Source organism: Apus apus, chromosome 2 (assembly GCF_020740795.1).
Source record: "Apus apus isolate bApuApu2 chromosome 2, bApuApu2.pri.cur, whole genome shotgun sequence".
In the NCBI taxonomy this organism is placed as follows: Eukaryota; Metazoa; Chordata; class Aves; order Apodiformes; family Apodidae; genus Apus; species Apus apus.
The window spans coordinates 144788900-144801435 of NC_067283.1; the positions used below are offsets into that span (position 1 = coordinate 144788900).

Sequence of the window (12536 nt, forward strand, 5' to 3'; positions counted from 1 at the left end):
AATACCCCTTTTCTTTGCTGGCACAATATGGTTGATTTATGTATTTAATGAAGTTAGTGCTCCTCGATGGGAAGAAGGGGCTCTTGGTCTCAGTGACCAGTGCAGTATTGCTTACATGCATCTTTTGATACAGTTTTGCATTATTATTTAGGAAAATCAGGATGATTCGAGCAGATTTGTACTTGAAGACATTTGCTTCAGACAGGTCTCATATGAAAGATGCAAATGGGAAATGGCAGAAACCTCCTCCTTCATACCCTTGCATTGAAACTGCAGGTAAGCTGCCAGAGCTCCTTTTTCCTGCTTACAGGGGTTGAATGGCATAGTCCAAGATGCACATGAGAAATAAATATCCTTCTGTGACATGTGTCCAGAAGCATCTGGCACTTTCTTTTTTGAACATGTAAAGTCTTATCATGCTTTCATGCTAGACTAGCATTTACCATGCTGGAGCTCAGTCTGGCCAATGTCATAAGGAACAATAAACAAAGTTTTTACAAATACGTGAGCAATAGAAAGAGAGCCAGGGAGAATTCCCATCCATATTGGATGCAGAAGGAAACACTGCAACCAAGGATGAGGAAAAGGCTGAGATAATGCCTTCCTCCCCTCTGTCTTTAGTCGTCAGACCAGCTTCTCCCACTGTATCCAGTCTCCTGAGCTGGAAGATAAGGACAGAGAGCAAAACAAACCCCCATAATCCAGGAAGAAATAGTTAAGGACCTGCTATGGCACCTGGACATGCACAAGTCTATTGGGCCAGATGGGATCCACCCAAGAGTCCTGGAGGAGCTCACCAAGCCTCTCTCTGCCATTTATCAGTAGTCCTGGTCAACAGGAGAGATCCCAGATGACTGGAGGGTGGCTAATGTGATGCCCATCTACAAGAAGGGCTGAAGGAGGATCCAGGGAACTACAGGCCTGTCAGCCTGACCTCAGTACTGGGAAAGATCATGGAGAAGCTCATCTTGAGTGAGCTCACACAAAGGGAGGGTTTATGAAAGGGAGGTCTTGCTTGAACAACCTGATCTCTTGCTGTGACCATGTGACCCACCTTTTGGATGAGGGGAAGGGTGTGGAAGTTGTCTACCTGGACTTTGGTAAGGCCTTTGACACCATCTCTCACAGCATTCTCCTGGAGAAGCTGGCAAATCATGGCATAGACAAGTGTCCTTTTCACTGGGTAAAAAACTGTCTGGATGGGCAGGCCCAGAGAGTTGTGGTAAATGGGGTCAAATCTAGTTGGTGGCTGGTCAGCAGTGGTGTCCCTCATGGCTCAGTTTTGGGGCTAGTCTTGTTCAACATCTTTATCAGTGATCTTGATGAGGGGGTTGAGTGCACCCTCAGTAAGATTGCAGATGACACCAAGTTGGGTGGGAGTGTTGATCTGCTTGAGGGTAGGAGGGCTCTACAGAGGGATGTGGATAGACTGGATCGATGGGCCAAGGCCAATTGTATGAGGCTCCACAAGGCCAAGTGCTGGGTCCTGCATTTTGGTCACAACAACCCCAGGCAGCTCTGCAGGCTTGGGGAGGAGTTGCTGGAAAGCTGCCCAGCAGGAAAGGACCTGGGGCTGCTGGTTGACACCTGGCTGAATGTGAGCCAGCAGCATGCCCAGGCAGCCAAGAAGGCCAAGAGCATCCTGGCTTTTGGATCAGGAATAGTGTGGCCAGCAGGATTAAAGAAGTGATCGTGCCCCTGTACTTGGTGCTGGTGAGGCCCCACATTGAGTACTGTGTTCAGTTCTGGGCACCTCATTACAAGACAGTGACTTGTTGGAGCATGTCCAGAGAAGAGCAACCAAGCTGGTGAATTGTTGAGAGAACAAGCCCTATGAGGAGAGGCTGAGGGAACTGGGCTTGTTTAGTTCAGAGAAGGCTGAGAGGAGACTTCATTACTCTCCACCTGAAAGGAGGCTGTAGTGAGGTGGGCTTTGGCCTCTTCTCCCAAGTGAGTAACAGTAGGACCCAAGGGAATGGCCTGAAGTTGCACCACGGGAGGTTTAGACTAGATATTCTGAATAATTTCTTTACTGAAAGAGTGGTCAGGCACTGGAACAGGCTGCCCAGGGACGTGGTGGAGTCACCATCCCTGGAGGGATTCAAGAAATACGCAGATGAGGCACTTCAAGGCATGCTCTTCTGGGCCTGGTGGGGTTTTTTGGGGTTGTGTGTTGCTGGCTTTTTGGGGTATGTAGTTGTGGGATTTTTCTTTTGTCCTTTGTTTGGGTGGGATGTTTTGTTCCCTCATCCTCCCTGGGTGGACAGTTGGACTAGGTGATCTTAGAGGTCTTTTCCAACTCTGACAATTCTGTGATTATCAAAGATTAATTACAGATTTTCATAAACTGAGCAGAGAATAAGAGATAAGTAATACCTCTTGCTACAGCAGGGAATTGAAGCAAAGAGGCCAAATAATTTGCTTAGGGTCACAAAGTGAAATTTTAACACAGGGGTTACACCACACTTTAGCTGGCAGGTCCATCCTGCTGGAAAATGTAATTTTGACAGGAGGATTTCAAGCTTTGCTCAGCATGCTGGGTTTGCCTGCATGAGGTGTTTGAGGTTTCTCTACCAGAGGAACGGACCTGAGGACACTTTAAAGCAAACTGGGAAGTCAGCAAATTTTTCTCTGAGCTTTAAGCCTCTTTATGTGCTTGTCTAGGTAACAGCCTCTGAACTAAGCAGAGAAGGAAAGACTTTCCATCTTTTCTCTTCCGTAGAGCTGCTTAAACAGTTCTTATCACACAGCATTTGAACTCATTCTAATCATGTGCTTGGCAAGCTGCCTAGCATTTGCCATGTGTGTGTTTGTTCTCTCTTATTTCCAAGTGGAGAAAAGTGTTGTGAAATTTTGCTTTGAAAGTTTTTTCATGTTATTGCTGTGCATGTTTTGTCTATTGCTCTGTAATAACACAGTACTGCTATTTATGTTAGAGAAAGCAGGGTCAGAGAAACATGTTTTGTGTTTACATCCAAGTTTCTTGTGGTTTCAAGTTGCTGGGCAGTTAATTCTTCATCTTTGCTTTAGCTTCTAAGGAAGGTTGGTGCCTCACACTACCAGAGAAATTAATTATGAATGTAGGCAGGAGCACAGGTGTAGTCTTCATGGTGAAGCTTTACGTGTTTTCTAGACAATCCAGGTTATGAAGCACCCTAAATTCTATGTTTTGGTCCTTATCTCCAGTAGTTTTATATGAGGTAGTGTAGTGAGTGGAGGATGCCTTCATGGTTTGCTGCTAGCTGGAGCTTCCTGTGTGCTGAGGACACTTTTTGCCTGGGAAAACCTTACTGTTGTGATAGTTGAAAGCTCATTAATGTGAGGAGTGTAGATAAGGCCAGACTAGAAGGTAAAAAAAAAAAATTACTCAAAAGAGTAGAAAACATTACTTGTGGACAGTAAGTTGCAGATGTATAACATTTATGTTCAGCTGTAGGAAATGACTCCATAGCTGCAAACCCTGTAACTCTCCCTTATCTGTTTTGCTTTACCTCACTGATAAGCAGCAGCCATGTGGTCTCGACCAGCCTCCAGATTGGGTCTGTGATGTTGGTAGATACTGAAAGATACATAGATCTTAATTCCTCCTATGCTTTATTTCTTTGCTCTGTACCTTGCCATGCTGACAGAAGCATCCATAGGTCACCTAGTCCAACACCTGATCAAAACAGGTGTTTCTTAGGGCTCTGTCCAGTATAGTCTTGAACACCTTCAGGGATGGAGATTCCACCACCTTTCTGGGCAGCCTGTTTCAATATTTAACCACTGTCATGGTAACAAAATAAAAATAAAATCCTAGTATGCAATCAGAATTTCTTATGTTCCAATTTGCTTTCTTTGCTTCTTGTTTTGTTGCCATACTCCTCCAGAAGGCTCTAGCTCCATCTTTGTGTCTTCTGGTCATGTAGATGTAGACAGCAGTAAGGTCTCCCCTTCATCTTCTATATTTAAGATGCAGTTCTCTCAGCCTCTCCTTGAATATGATGTTCTTCTGCCCCAGAAGACTTGATGTTCCTCTTCTGGGCTTACTCTAGTATGTCAGTTTTTTGGGGGGTTGTTTTTTTTTTTTGTCTTGAGAGTCTCCAAACTGGGCACCACAGTATTCCAGCTCTGTGCTGATGTGTTCTGGACTCCTGGTCAGCTGGCTGAAAGACACTGGTTACCCTGTACCCACTGAAAGTGGAAGGTCATTCACTAGGTAGTTACAAGATCTGCATCAGGACAGGAGTAGATTGTATCAGATCTAGGATGTCTAGTCCAGGCTGTCTTTCATTCACTACCGGTTTTTCCAGCTTTCTTTTTTTGTCTTCCCTGCATTCACTCAAGGTATCTTAAAATGATGTGTCCTCAGGGTGCACAATGCTGTCAGTCAGTCTGGGATTAACTGTTGTGGAACAAGCATCTGCATTAACTTGCAGCTGAATCTGAAGTCCTGTTGTTCAGTGTGCAGTTCTGTCGATGAGCACGCCTTGCAGGCCAACATACAGGTTTAGAAAGCATTGCTGTCAACAAGTAGAACTGGAATTCTCTTTGAGAGACTGGTAAAGTACTGTCTCAGCACAGTTTTATCAGGCATAAATGTGCCTTATATTAAACTTGATGGAAAACTGGGTGGCAGAACTTTTGCTATCATACAGAAGCGTGGGGTATTAATGTTCATGTCCATGCCAAATTCCATTCCAGATAACTGTTTTCTCCCTGCAGTTCCACTCAGATAGAGTGTGCTGCTTTCAGTGTTACTTCATGTTTGCTTAAGATTAAATTGCCTACATAGATCATGTTAGAGGTGACTGCAATTTAATGGCTGACAGAATTGACCACATATTGGTTTAGTATCATTTTATTTGTGAGGCACATTTACATCACAGCCTTGGTATTGTTACTGTTATTATTTTGCTGTCATTTAGAATAGCCACATTCCCAAGCTTTTGAGTAAAAGTCTACAAAAGCATACAAGGTTTTTATATTACTTCTCTTTGCTATATGTCTTCTTTGATGTTAAACAAATATTTGAAGACTGAAAAACTAAAATAAAAATGGATCAGTCTTTTTTTTGTCTGTGTGTGTGAACATTGTGCTGTAAAAAAAAAAGCCCTCATGAGCTCTTCGTATTTAAAGATAACCAGCACTGTGGTACTATTGTGTGGATACAATTTGCTAGGTGTTACATCATATTACACTGTTATATGGCATACACTGCTCTTCTTATCCCACTTACTTTTTAAGTTTTTAAGGTTTTAATAAACTTGGACAGTATTTGCTCTTGGTACTAAAATAGTGCCTCTTCCAGAGCTGAGCAGCTGTTAAGCCTGCATATATAGCACTTGGGAAAAGAAAATTCCATGGTATCTAAGTCAGATGTAAAGCTAGATAAGACCATTGGTAGGATAAGGTAATTACTTAATGTGGAGTTAGGACAGGATACTGGGGACCCATTTAATGACTATGAAATTCCATTTGGAACTGAATCAAGGAATCTCTATCAGTCACTAATTGAACATTTTTTCCTATTACTAACACAAAAGGAAAAATTCTTAAACTGTATTTGGGCTGCTCATGAGGTTGCACAGTAAACCTTCTAAAATAAGCTTATCCTGAGTCATAAATTCCAGTCCATGCTTTAAAAAAAATGAAGCTAGGTTACTTTTTTTTTTTTTAGATGAACCTAAACTTTTTTTTAAAACAACAACAACAAACAACCCAAGACCAACTGAAGCAAAATAAATTCTCAAACTCATAGAATCATAGACTGGTTTGGGTTGGAAGGGACCTTTAAAGATCATCTAATTCCAACCCTCCTGCATGGACAGGGACACCTCCCACTAGACCAGGTTTCTCAAAGTTCCATCCAACCTGGCCTTGAACACTTCCAGGAATCCAGGACGCATCCACAACCTCCCTGGGCAGCCTGTTCCAGTCTTTCACCACCCTCATAGTGAAGAATTTCTTCCTAATATCTAATCTAAATCTACCCTGTGCTAGTTTAAGGCCATTGCCCCTCACCCTATCACTACACATCCTTGTGAAAAGCCCCTCCCCAGCTTTCCTGTAGCCCCTTCAGGTACTGGAAAGCTTCTATAAGGTCTCCCTGCAGCCTTCTCTCCAGGCTGAACAGCCCCAAATCTCTCAGCCTGTCTTTGTAGCAGAGGTTCTCCAGCCCTCTGATCATCTTTGTGGCCCTCCTCTGGACTCAGTCCAAGAGCTCCATGTCCTTGTGTTGGGGGCTCCAGCAAGCCCAGCCCGGGGTTTTCTTTTAAGTCTTCTCTCCACAAATTAGTGAGGCCTGATTCTGTTTAGTGTATGAGTCTTGATGAGCTCAGCTTTCCTTACAAACCTGTGTAAAATACAGTTTGAACAGTGCATTTCAAAATTACTCAGAACAGATGGTCTTGCAGCTTATATACAACTGTTGGCATCAGCTCTAACACTGAAAAGCACTGGTTTGAATTTCAGCCCTCCCTCAGTGCTTGATGGCACACCGGCAGGGTTGATTTGTAAAGGCTTTTTGTTCTTTTTATTAAAATCCCTGGCAGTCATAAACGATGGGGTTTTACTTGCAGGGTTTTTTTTGTTTTGAAGAGCATGAGTAGGACAGCTGAGAAATTCTGAAGGCACAGTGTGTAACACAGCTATATAACAGGTGTGCTGCTAGACAGAGGCCAGGCAGATGTCTGCAGTTTCTGGTAATCTCTTTGAGGTCAGGGTAGGATCCTAGTGAAAACAAAAGCACTAATATGGATATAAGTAGCTCATATGCACTTTATGGGAACTTTCTGCTTCTCTCATTTGAAAATAAAACACCAGTCTGTCAAGTTAGGTCCTTACTTCATGAGCTTTTGTGGAAGTAATGAATCAAGTGGGGGACACAGCCAATAAGATACATCTAAGGATAGAAGTAGTTCAGCTCCACCAGTGTCTTATTGATATCACACTGCTTTCTGTGAAAGACAGTTTCAGGTGACCAGTTTTCTTTTACACTAAGATGAACTAGGATGGTTTGCACAGGCAGTTATGTCTTGGCTGTGGGAACAGCACCCTCTATAGAATCATTGGATTGTTTTGGTTGGAAAAGACCTTTAAGATCATCAAGTCCTACAGTTAACCTGCCAAGTCCACCACTAAACCATGCACCACATCTGCATGTCTTTTAAATACCTCTAGGGACACCCTATTCTAGTGCCTGACAACCCTTTCAGTGAAGAAATTTTCCCTAATATCCAACCTAAACCTCCCCTGGTGCAACTTCAGGCCATTTCCTCTTATCCTATTGCTTGTTACTTTGAAGATGAGACCAACCCCCACCTTGCTACAACCTCCCTTCAGGTGGCTGTAGAGAATGATAAGGTCTCCCCTCAGCCTCCTCTTCTCCAAACTAAACAACCTCAGTTCCTTCAGATGCTTTGCATTCAGCTCTTCTTGTAGATGGGCCTCACGTTTGCTAACTTCCAGTGAAGTGGGACCTCCTTGGTTAGCCAGGACTGCTGATAAATGATGGAAAGAGGCTCGGTGAGCACTTCTGCCAGCTCCCTCAGGACCCTTGGGGGAATCCTATCCAGCCCCATAGGGTTGTGGTGCCAGTTTTGCCACACTCTGTGGTAAGAGCCTTCTTGATTCTGCCTGCAACACTGCTTTCCCTCTTCAGGCTAGGGACAGGGATGTGAAGAGAACTGTAGACACCTAAGCAAATGTTTCACGAGCCAAATTTTCTAGGTATTTTAGGTGCCCCCAAGGCTAGGCAGCAGCAGAAATGATCTTGAAGGCTTTGTTTCAGACTTGCTCACTTCCAGCAGCCCTTCAGCAGCTGTCATTATGCAGTTAGTCCAAGGTCTGTGAGCCAAGCAGAGGCTTGGGTAAAACATTTCTTTCTAACTACTGTTGGCAGAAGCCAGGAGTATCATGGTTAACAGTGCCATCTGATAGTGTGTTGCCTTTTATTTTGTCCCTGCTTGGGGCAATCAGACTTGATTAAAAAAAATAAAATTATGCAAAAATCACAGAAAGCAGCAGCCAGGTTTCGTTGACTGTGTATAATAAAGTGGGTTTGGCTGAAGAGGAAGCATTGGTACTGAGCATGCAGAAATGCAGGCTAGTCTAATAGCCACAGCACCTGAGGAGGGCTGCATGTGTAATGTAAATCTTAAAAAAAATAAAAAAAATTTTGCTGCTCTTGACCTTGTATAAATGTTATATAAAGCATGTTCCTCCTTGCTTTTGTGGAAAAATCCTTTTGTGTTGTCAACTGCAGCATCCAGGTGTCTCTTTTGTAAGTTCTGTTGTTTGTCCCTCTTCATCTGCTTTGGGAAGAGGACTTTGTGGTATGTCACAACCCAGGTAGAGCAACTGAAGGAGATTCAGATTGGAGCCCCTTGCTTTCTAAACTCCTCCTCAGGGAGGAGCCCAGGTGCAGCTGTATCCAACCTTTGTCTCAGACCTGGCCCTTCCAAGGAGAGTGATTAAAATGTTGTGGTCCAAGGAAATGCTCAACTGTCTTGATACCCTTTGATCAGATAAAGGTGAAACGACACTCAAGGTCTGTATTTGAGTATTAGGTTTAATTAAAGCTATAGAAGGAAGGAATATGGATACTTCAATTATTACCTCAGGCTGTGCGATCATAAAGGCTGATAATTTAGATCACAGAAGTCATAATACAGGTACATTCAAGCTGCATGACCTGAGTAAAATCTTTGTTAGGCCTTGTGCTGCTTAATTGATTTAAGGAAGGAAGAAAGAGAGAGAAGGAGAGAGAACAGAAGAAGAAAAGAGTGATAGATCACAGAAAATCACCAGTCCTGGATCCAGCGTTGGTCCTGCCAACAGGGGAGGGTTGGTGTCAGTGAGGCTCCCCAAGACCACCATCACAGCTCCTCCTTCTATAGGCCTGTTTCACTTAAACAGTTGTTTCTCAGCAATGAGTAAGCATGTTGAGACATCACCACTGAGCACCTGGCATGGGCCTGTGCCCTTCCACTGTTATCTCAGTCACTGTACATGCAGGCCATATGCAGCCATCAGCATTGTCTCCAACCTCTCAGGCAGTCCTTTTGAGATGCAGACCAGGCTTTGTTGGAGGGCTTACAGTGGTGTTTCAATACCACCTCCCAAGTGTGGGTCCTGAGGGCTAGTCCCTCACGTGGTGTTCTCAGGCATTTTTGCCAAGCTGTTTTCTGAAGCTGTAAGGTCTGATGTAACATGCGTGGCACTCATACAGCACGTGAGTAAGAAGGGTGGCATAGAGAGGCTGTTATCTCCTGAACTGAAACAGGAGAGGCCTCACAACGTTGTTTCCTATGAACATCTCTCACACTGCTTCAGTGCCATCTACTGACCGGTTCTTAGACCATCTGCTCTTCACTTGTTTGCTTTGTTAAAACAATTTTTCTTTTCATTAAACTTATCTGATGAAGTTGTTATGCTCTGCTACAATGCTTCTGAATGTAAAAGAGTATTTCCCTTCCTACAGACCTTGTGACAGCAACTTCCAACTTGCTAACAGCTGTGTTTGTAACTCTACTGGAACAATCCCCCTTAGGCTTCTTTGCCATTCACAGAACAGTTTAATGAAATTATTTTTCTGCTATGTTCAATGCATATAAAGCAGGGGATTAACTATCTTTCAAATCTTAAGCTAATGTTAAAACAAAAGCATTTGGGAGGAAAAGACAAGTTGGAAATGGGAAGACAGGCTCACCACTCTACCAGCAAGCACAAGCTGTTATCCCCTAACTTGTTTTCAAGCTACAACAACAAATTGCTGGGCTTGTACTATTTTAAATTCCCATATAGGCAGAAATTGGCCCTGTTCTGCTAGACTCAATTCAGCAGTAGGACCATGCTTGGCTGGACAAAAGGATTTTCCATGTGCAGAGCCCAGAGAGGTTAACAAGAAAAGAGGGGCCAGACCTCGGAAGTGGTGAGAGCTGGGGTTAGGAAAATCACAAAGCTGTGCCATAGTGTAGATGTGGTACAAGTAGAGGGCTTTGAGGGCTGGATTATGGCTGGGACTTCTTGGTCTGGGCTTCTGAATATTGTCTTGCCTTCCTCATGCTGTCCATAATGGTAAGCCTAATTACACAAGCTTTTTGCAGCTGACCCAAATTCCATCCTATGGATTTTCCAATCCATTCATTAGAGCCTACTCTTGTTTGATTCCTAATCCTTTAATGCGCACATGAATCATCCATGTTAAAATAAATACTTTTAAATACCACGGGAAAGCTGTAACAGTAAATTCAGTGTCTCTTCCACTCTGTTCTTTAAAATAATTCTCTACCAGTATTCTTTTAATGGGCATTTAAAAATATTATTTGTGCTGATCATCAGTGAGAACATAAAATAACAAGCCCAGAGATGTAGTCGGAGCTGAATAGGCTGAGGAATCACAAACCTCTGATCAGTGTGGTTCTGAGTCAGCAAAGCTTGTAACAGGCCAGCTTCAGAAAAAGGACATAGCAGGCACCTAAGCCCAGAACTGCACACCAGCACTTTCCACTAGGCAATCTGGGATCCACAGATGGAACAGAATGGTTTCTGCTTCCTTCCAGGGTCAGATCAAACTCCTGGCAAAGAGCAGTCATGCTGACTTTTCTCTTGAAACTATGGCAGTTAACCTTTTCCCCTCTGACTTCATTCAGTGGTTCAGGATTTAAAAAAAAAAAAAAAAGTGTTTTCTCCCAGCCTAGGTTTGTGCCTTTCTTTGCCTCAGCATCCCTCTAGGCCATGGGCTGGGTTACATCAGACATTTCCCCCAGTCTGCATGTTCTGACCTTGCTGTCCAGGTGCAGCAAGGACAAAGTTCAGGGCTGGAAGGAGATCAAATACAGAGCAAATACTGCAGGGCGTGACAAACTGTAGGCTTGCCAAGGGGCTATTTGCTTTTGAGAGGCACCAAGCAACTTCCAGTTGTGGCTGCTGCTCTGATCCAGTTCCTCTGTAGTCAGTGCAAAAGGTGACTTTGGTTCAGAACTGAACGGGGGAATAATATCTCCCCTGCTTTTGAGTAACCAGGGTTGTGGGAAAGTAGGAAGGCTACAAGCACCTGTAGCGCTGGAGTTCCCTGTGTTGGTTGTTATTTGCACTCTTAAGTCTGACACTATTCGACCCCTCTAGGCTGCTGTGGAAGAGAAAAAATCTTACTCTTCCCTAAGCATACTCATTTCTAATGACTGAGGACACTTACTTATGTAATAATGTGGGCAAGGAGAGGGATCAGGGGCAAAAGCAACATTTCAGAGACTGGAAATAGAGGTTTTGGTAGCACTGAACAATCGCAGGTTCTTGCTGAACTGCAGCTCAGCAAGTGTGCTATGAACTGCTCCCTGTTTTGAAATGAACCATCAAAGAGGGCTTGGGGGGGCATTTTTTTCATAAACATACACCTGTGCTGCAGAAGCTGCATCAGGAGCTTAAATATTTATTTCCCTTTTCTGGTCCTTTTTTAGAGTCCAAGATGAACTTGGATGATTTCATCAGTATGAATCCCAAAGTGGGATGGGGCTCAGTGTTCTCCCTTCCTGATTTTGTGCATCGATTTAGCAGACAGACTGATTACAGCTATTCCTTGGAAGGACAGTGAAGCAAACAAAGAAGTTCTCCCTGCTTCTGAGTGGGTGTGTTTTTGTTTTGCTGCCCTTACACTGTATTTATGGTTTACATTTCTTTACATGGAAGTAAGTATTTGGGCAAATAGAATACCCAATCAGAAATATAATGAACTGAATAAAACCTTTTATTTTGATTATGTAACAAACTTGGTTTTTAATATGTCAAATCAAAGGCAGACATCCCACTGTAAGCATATTACTTTTACAGCTACTGTGCTGAACATTTTAGCTCAAATTGTTAATGTCACTACATTTTACAAGTGAGATACAATGTATTTTCTTTATATTATGATTTTGATCACTTTTATCAAGAGACAGTGCATCTCAGTTTCGTCACCAATTAGGCTTTTTTAGCAGAAGTCTAAGGGCCAGACCCACAATGACAACTGTGTCATTGTGGCTGCATCAAAAGAAACATGACCAGCAGGCCAGGGGAGGTGATTCTGTCCTTCTTCTTCATTCTCATGAGACCCCACCTGGAGTACTGTGGCCAGTTCTGGAGCCGCCAACACAAGAAGGATATGGAGCTGTTGGAGCAAGTCCAGAGGAGGGCCACGAAGATAATCAAAGGCTGGGAGCACCTCTGCTGTGAAGACAGGATGAGAGAGTTTGGGTTGTCCAGCCTGGAGAAGAGAAGGCTCTGGGGACATCTCATAGCAGCCTTTCAGTACCTGAAGGGGCTACAGGAAAGCTGGGGAGGGGCTTTTCACAAGGGTGTATAGTGATAAGACAAGGGGCAATGGCCCTAAACTAGTGCAGAGTAGATTTAGATTAGACATTAGGAAGAAATTCTTTAGTGTGAGGGTGGTGAGAGACTGGAACAGGTTGCCTAGGGAGGCTGTGGATGCCCCCTCCCTGGAAGTGTTCAAGGCCAGGTTGGACAGGACTTCAAGCAACCTGGTCAAGTGGGAGGTGTCCCTGTCCATGCAGGAG

General features: G+C 43.6%; 1 protein-coding gene across 3 annotated transcripts in view; it reads left to right on the plus strand.

Annotated features, from left to right (window-relative positions):
* Positions 1-12536, plus strand: part of NTAQ1 (N-terminal glutamine amidase 1) — a 39298-nt gene that overhangs the window by 2894 nt on the left and 23868 nt on the right. Inside the window, exons 5-6 of one of the 3 annotated variants that reach the window (XM_051610810.1) lie at positions 152-276; positions 11442-11737. In XM_051610810.1, the coding sequence (XP_051466770.1) occupies positions 152-276; positions 11442-11575 (259 nt within the window). In that variant the 3' untranslated portion in view covers positions 11576-11737. Of the gene's footprint in view, positions 1-151; positions 277-4351; positions 7253-11441; positions 11738-12536 lie in introns of those variants that run through there. The other 2 variants (XM_051610811.1, XM_051610813.1) reach the window with 2 other exon arrangements.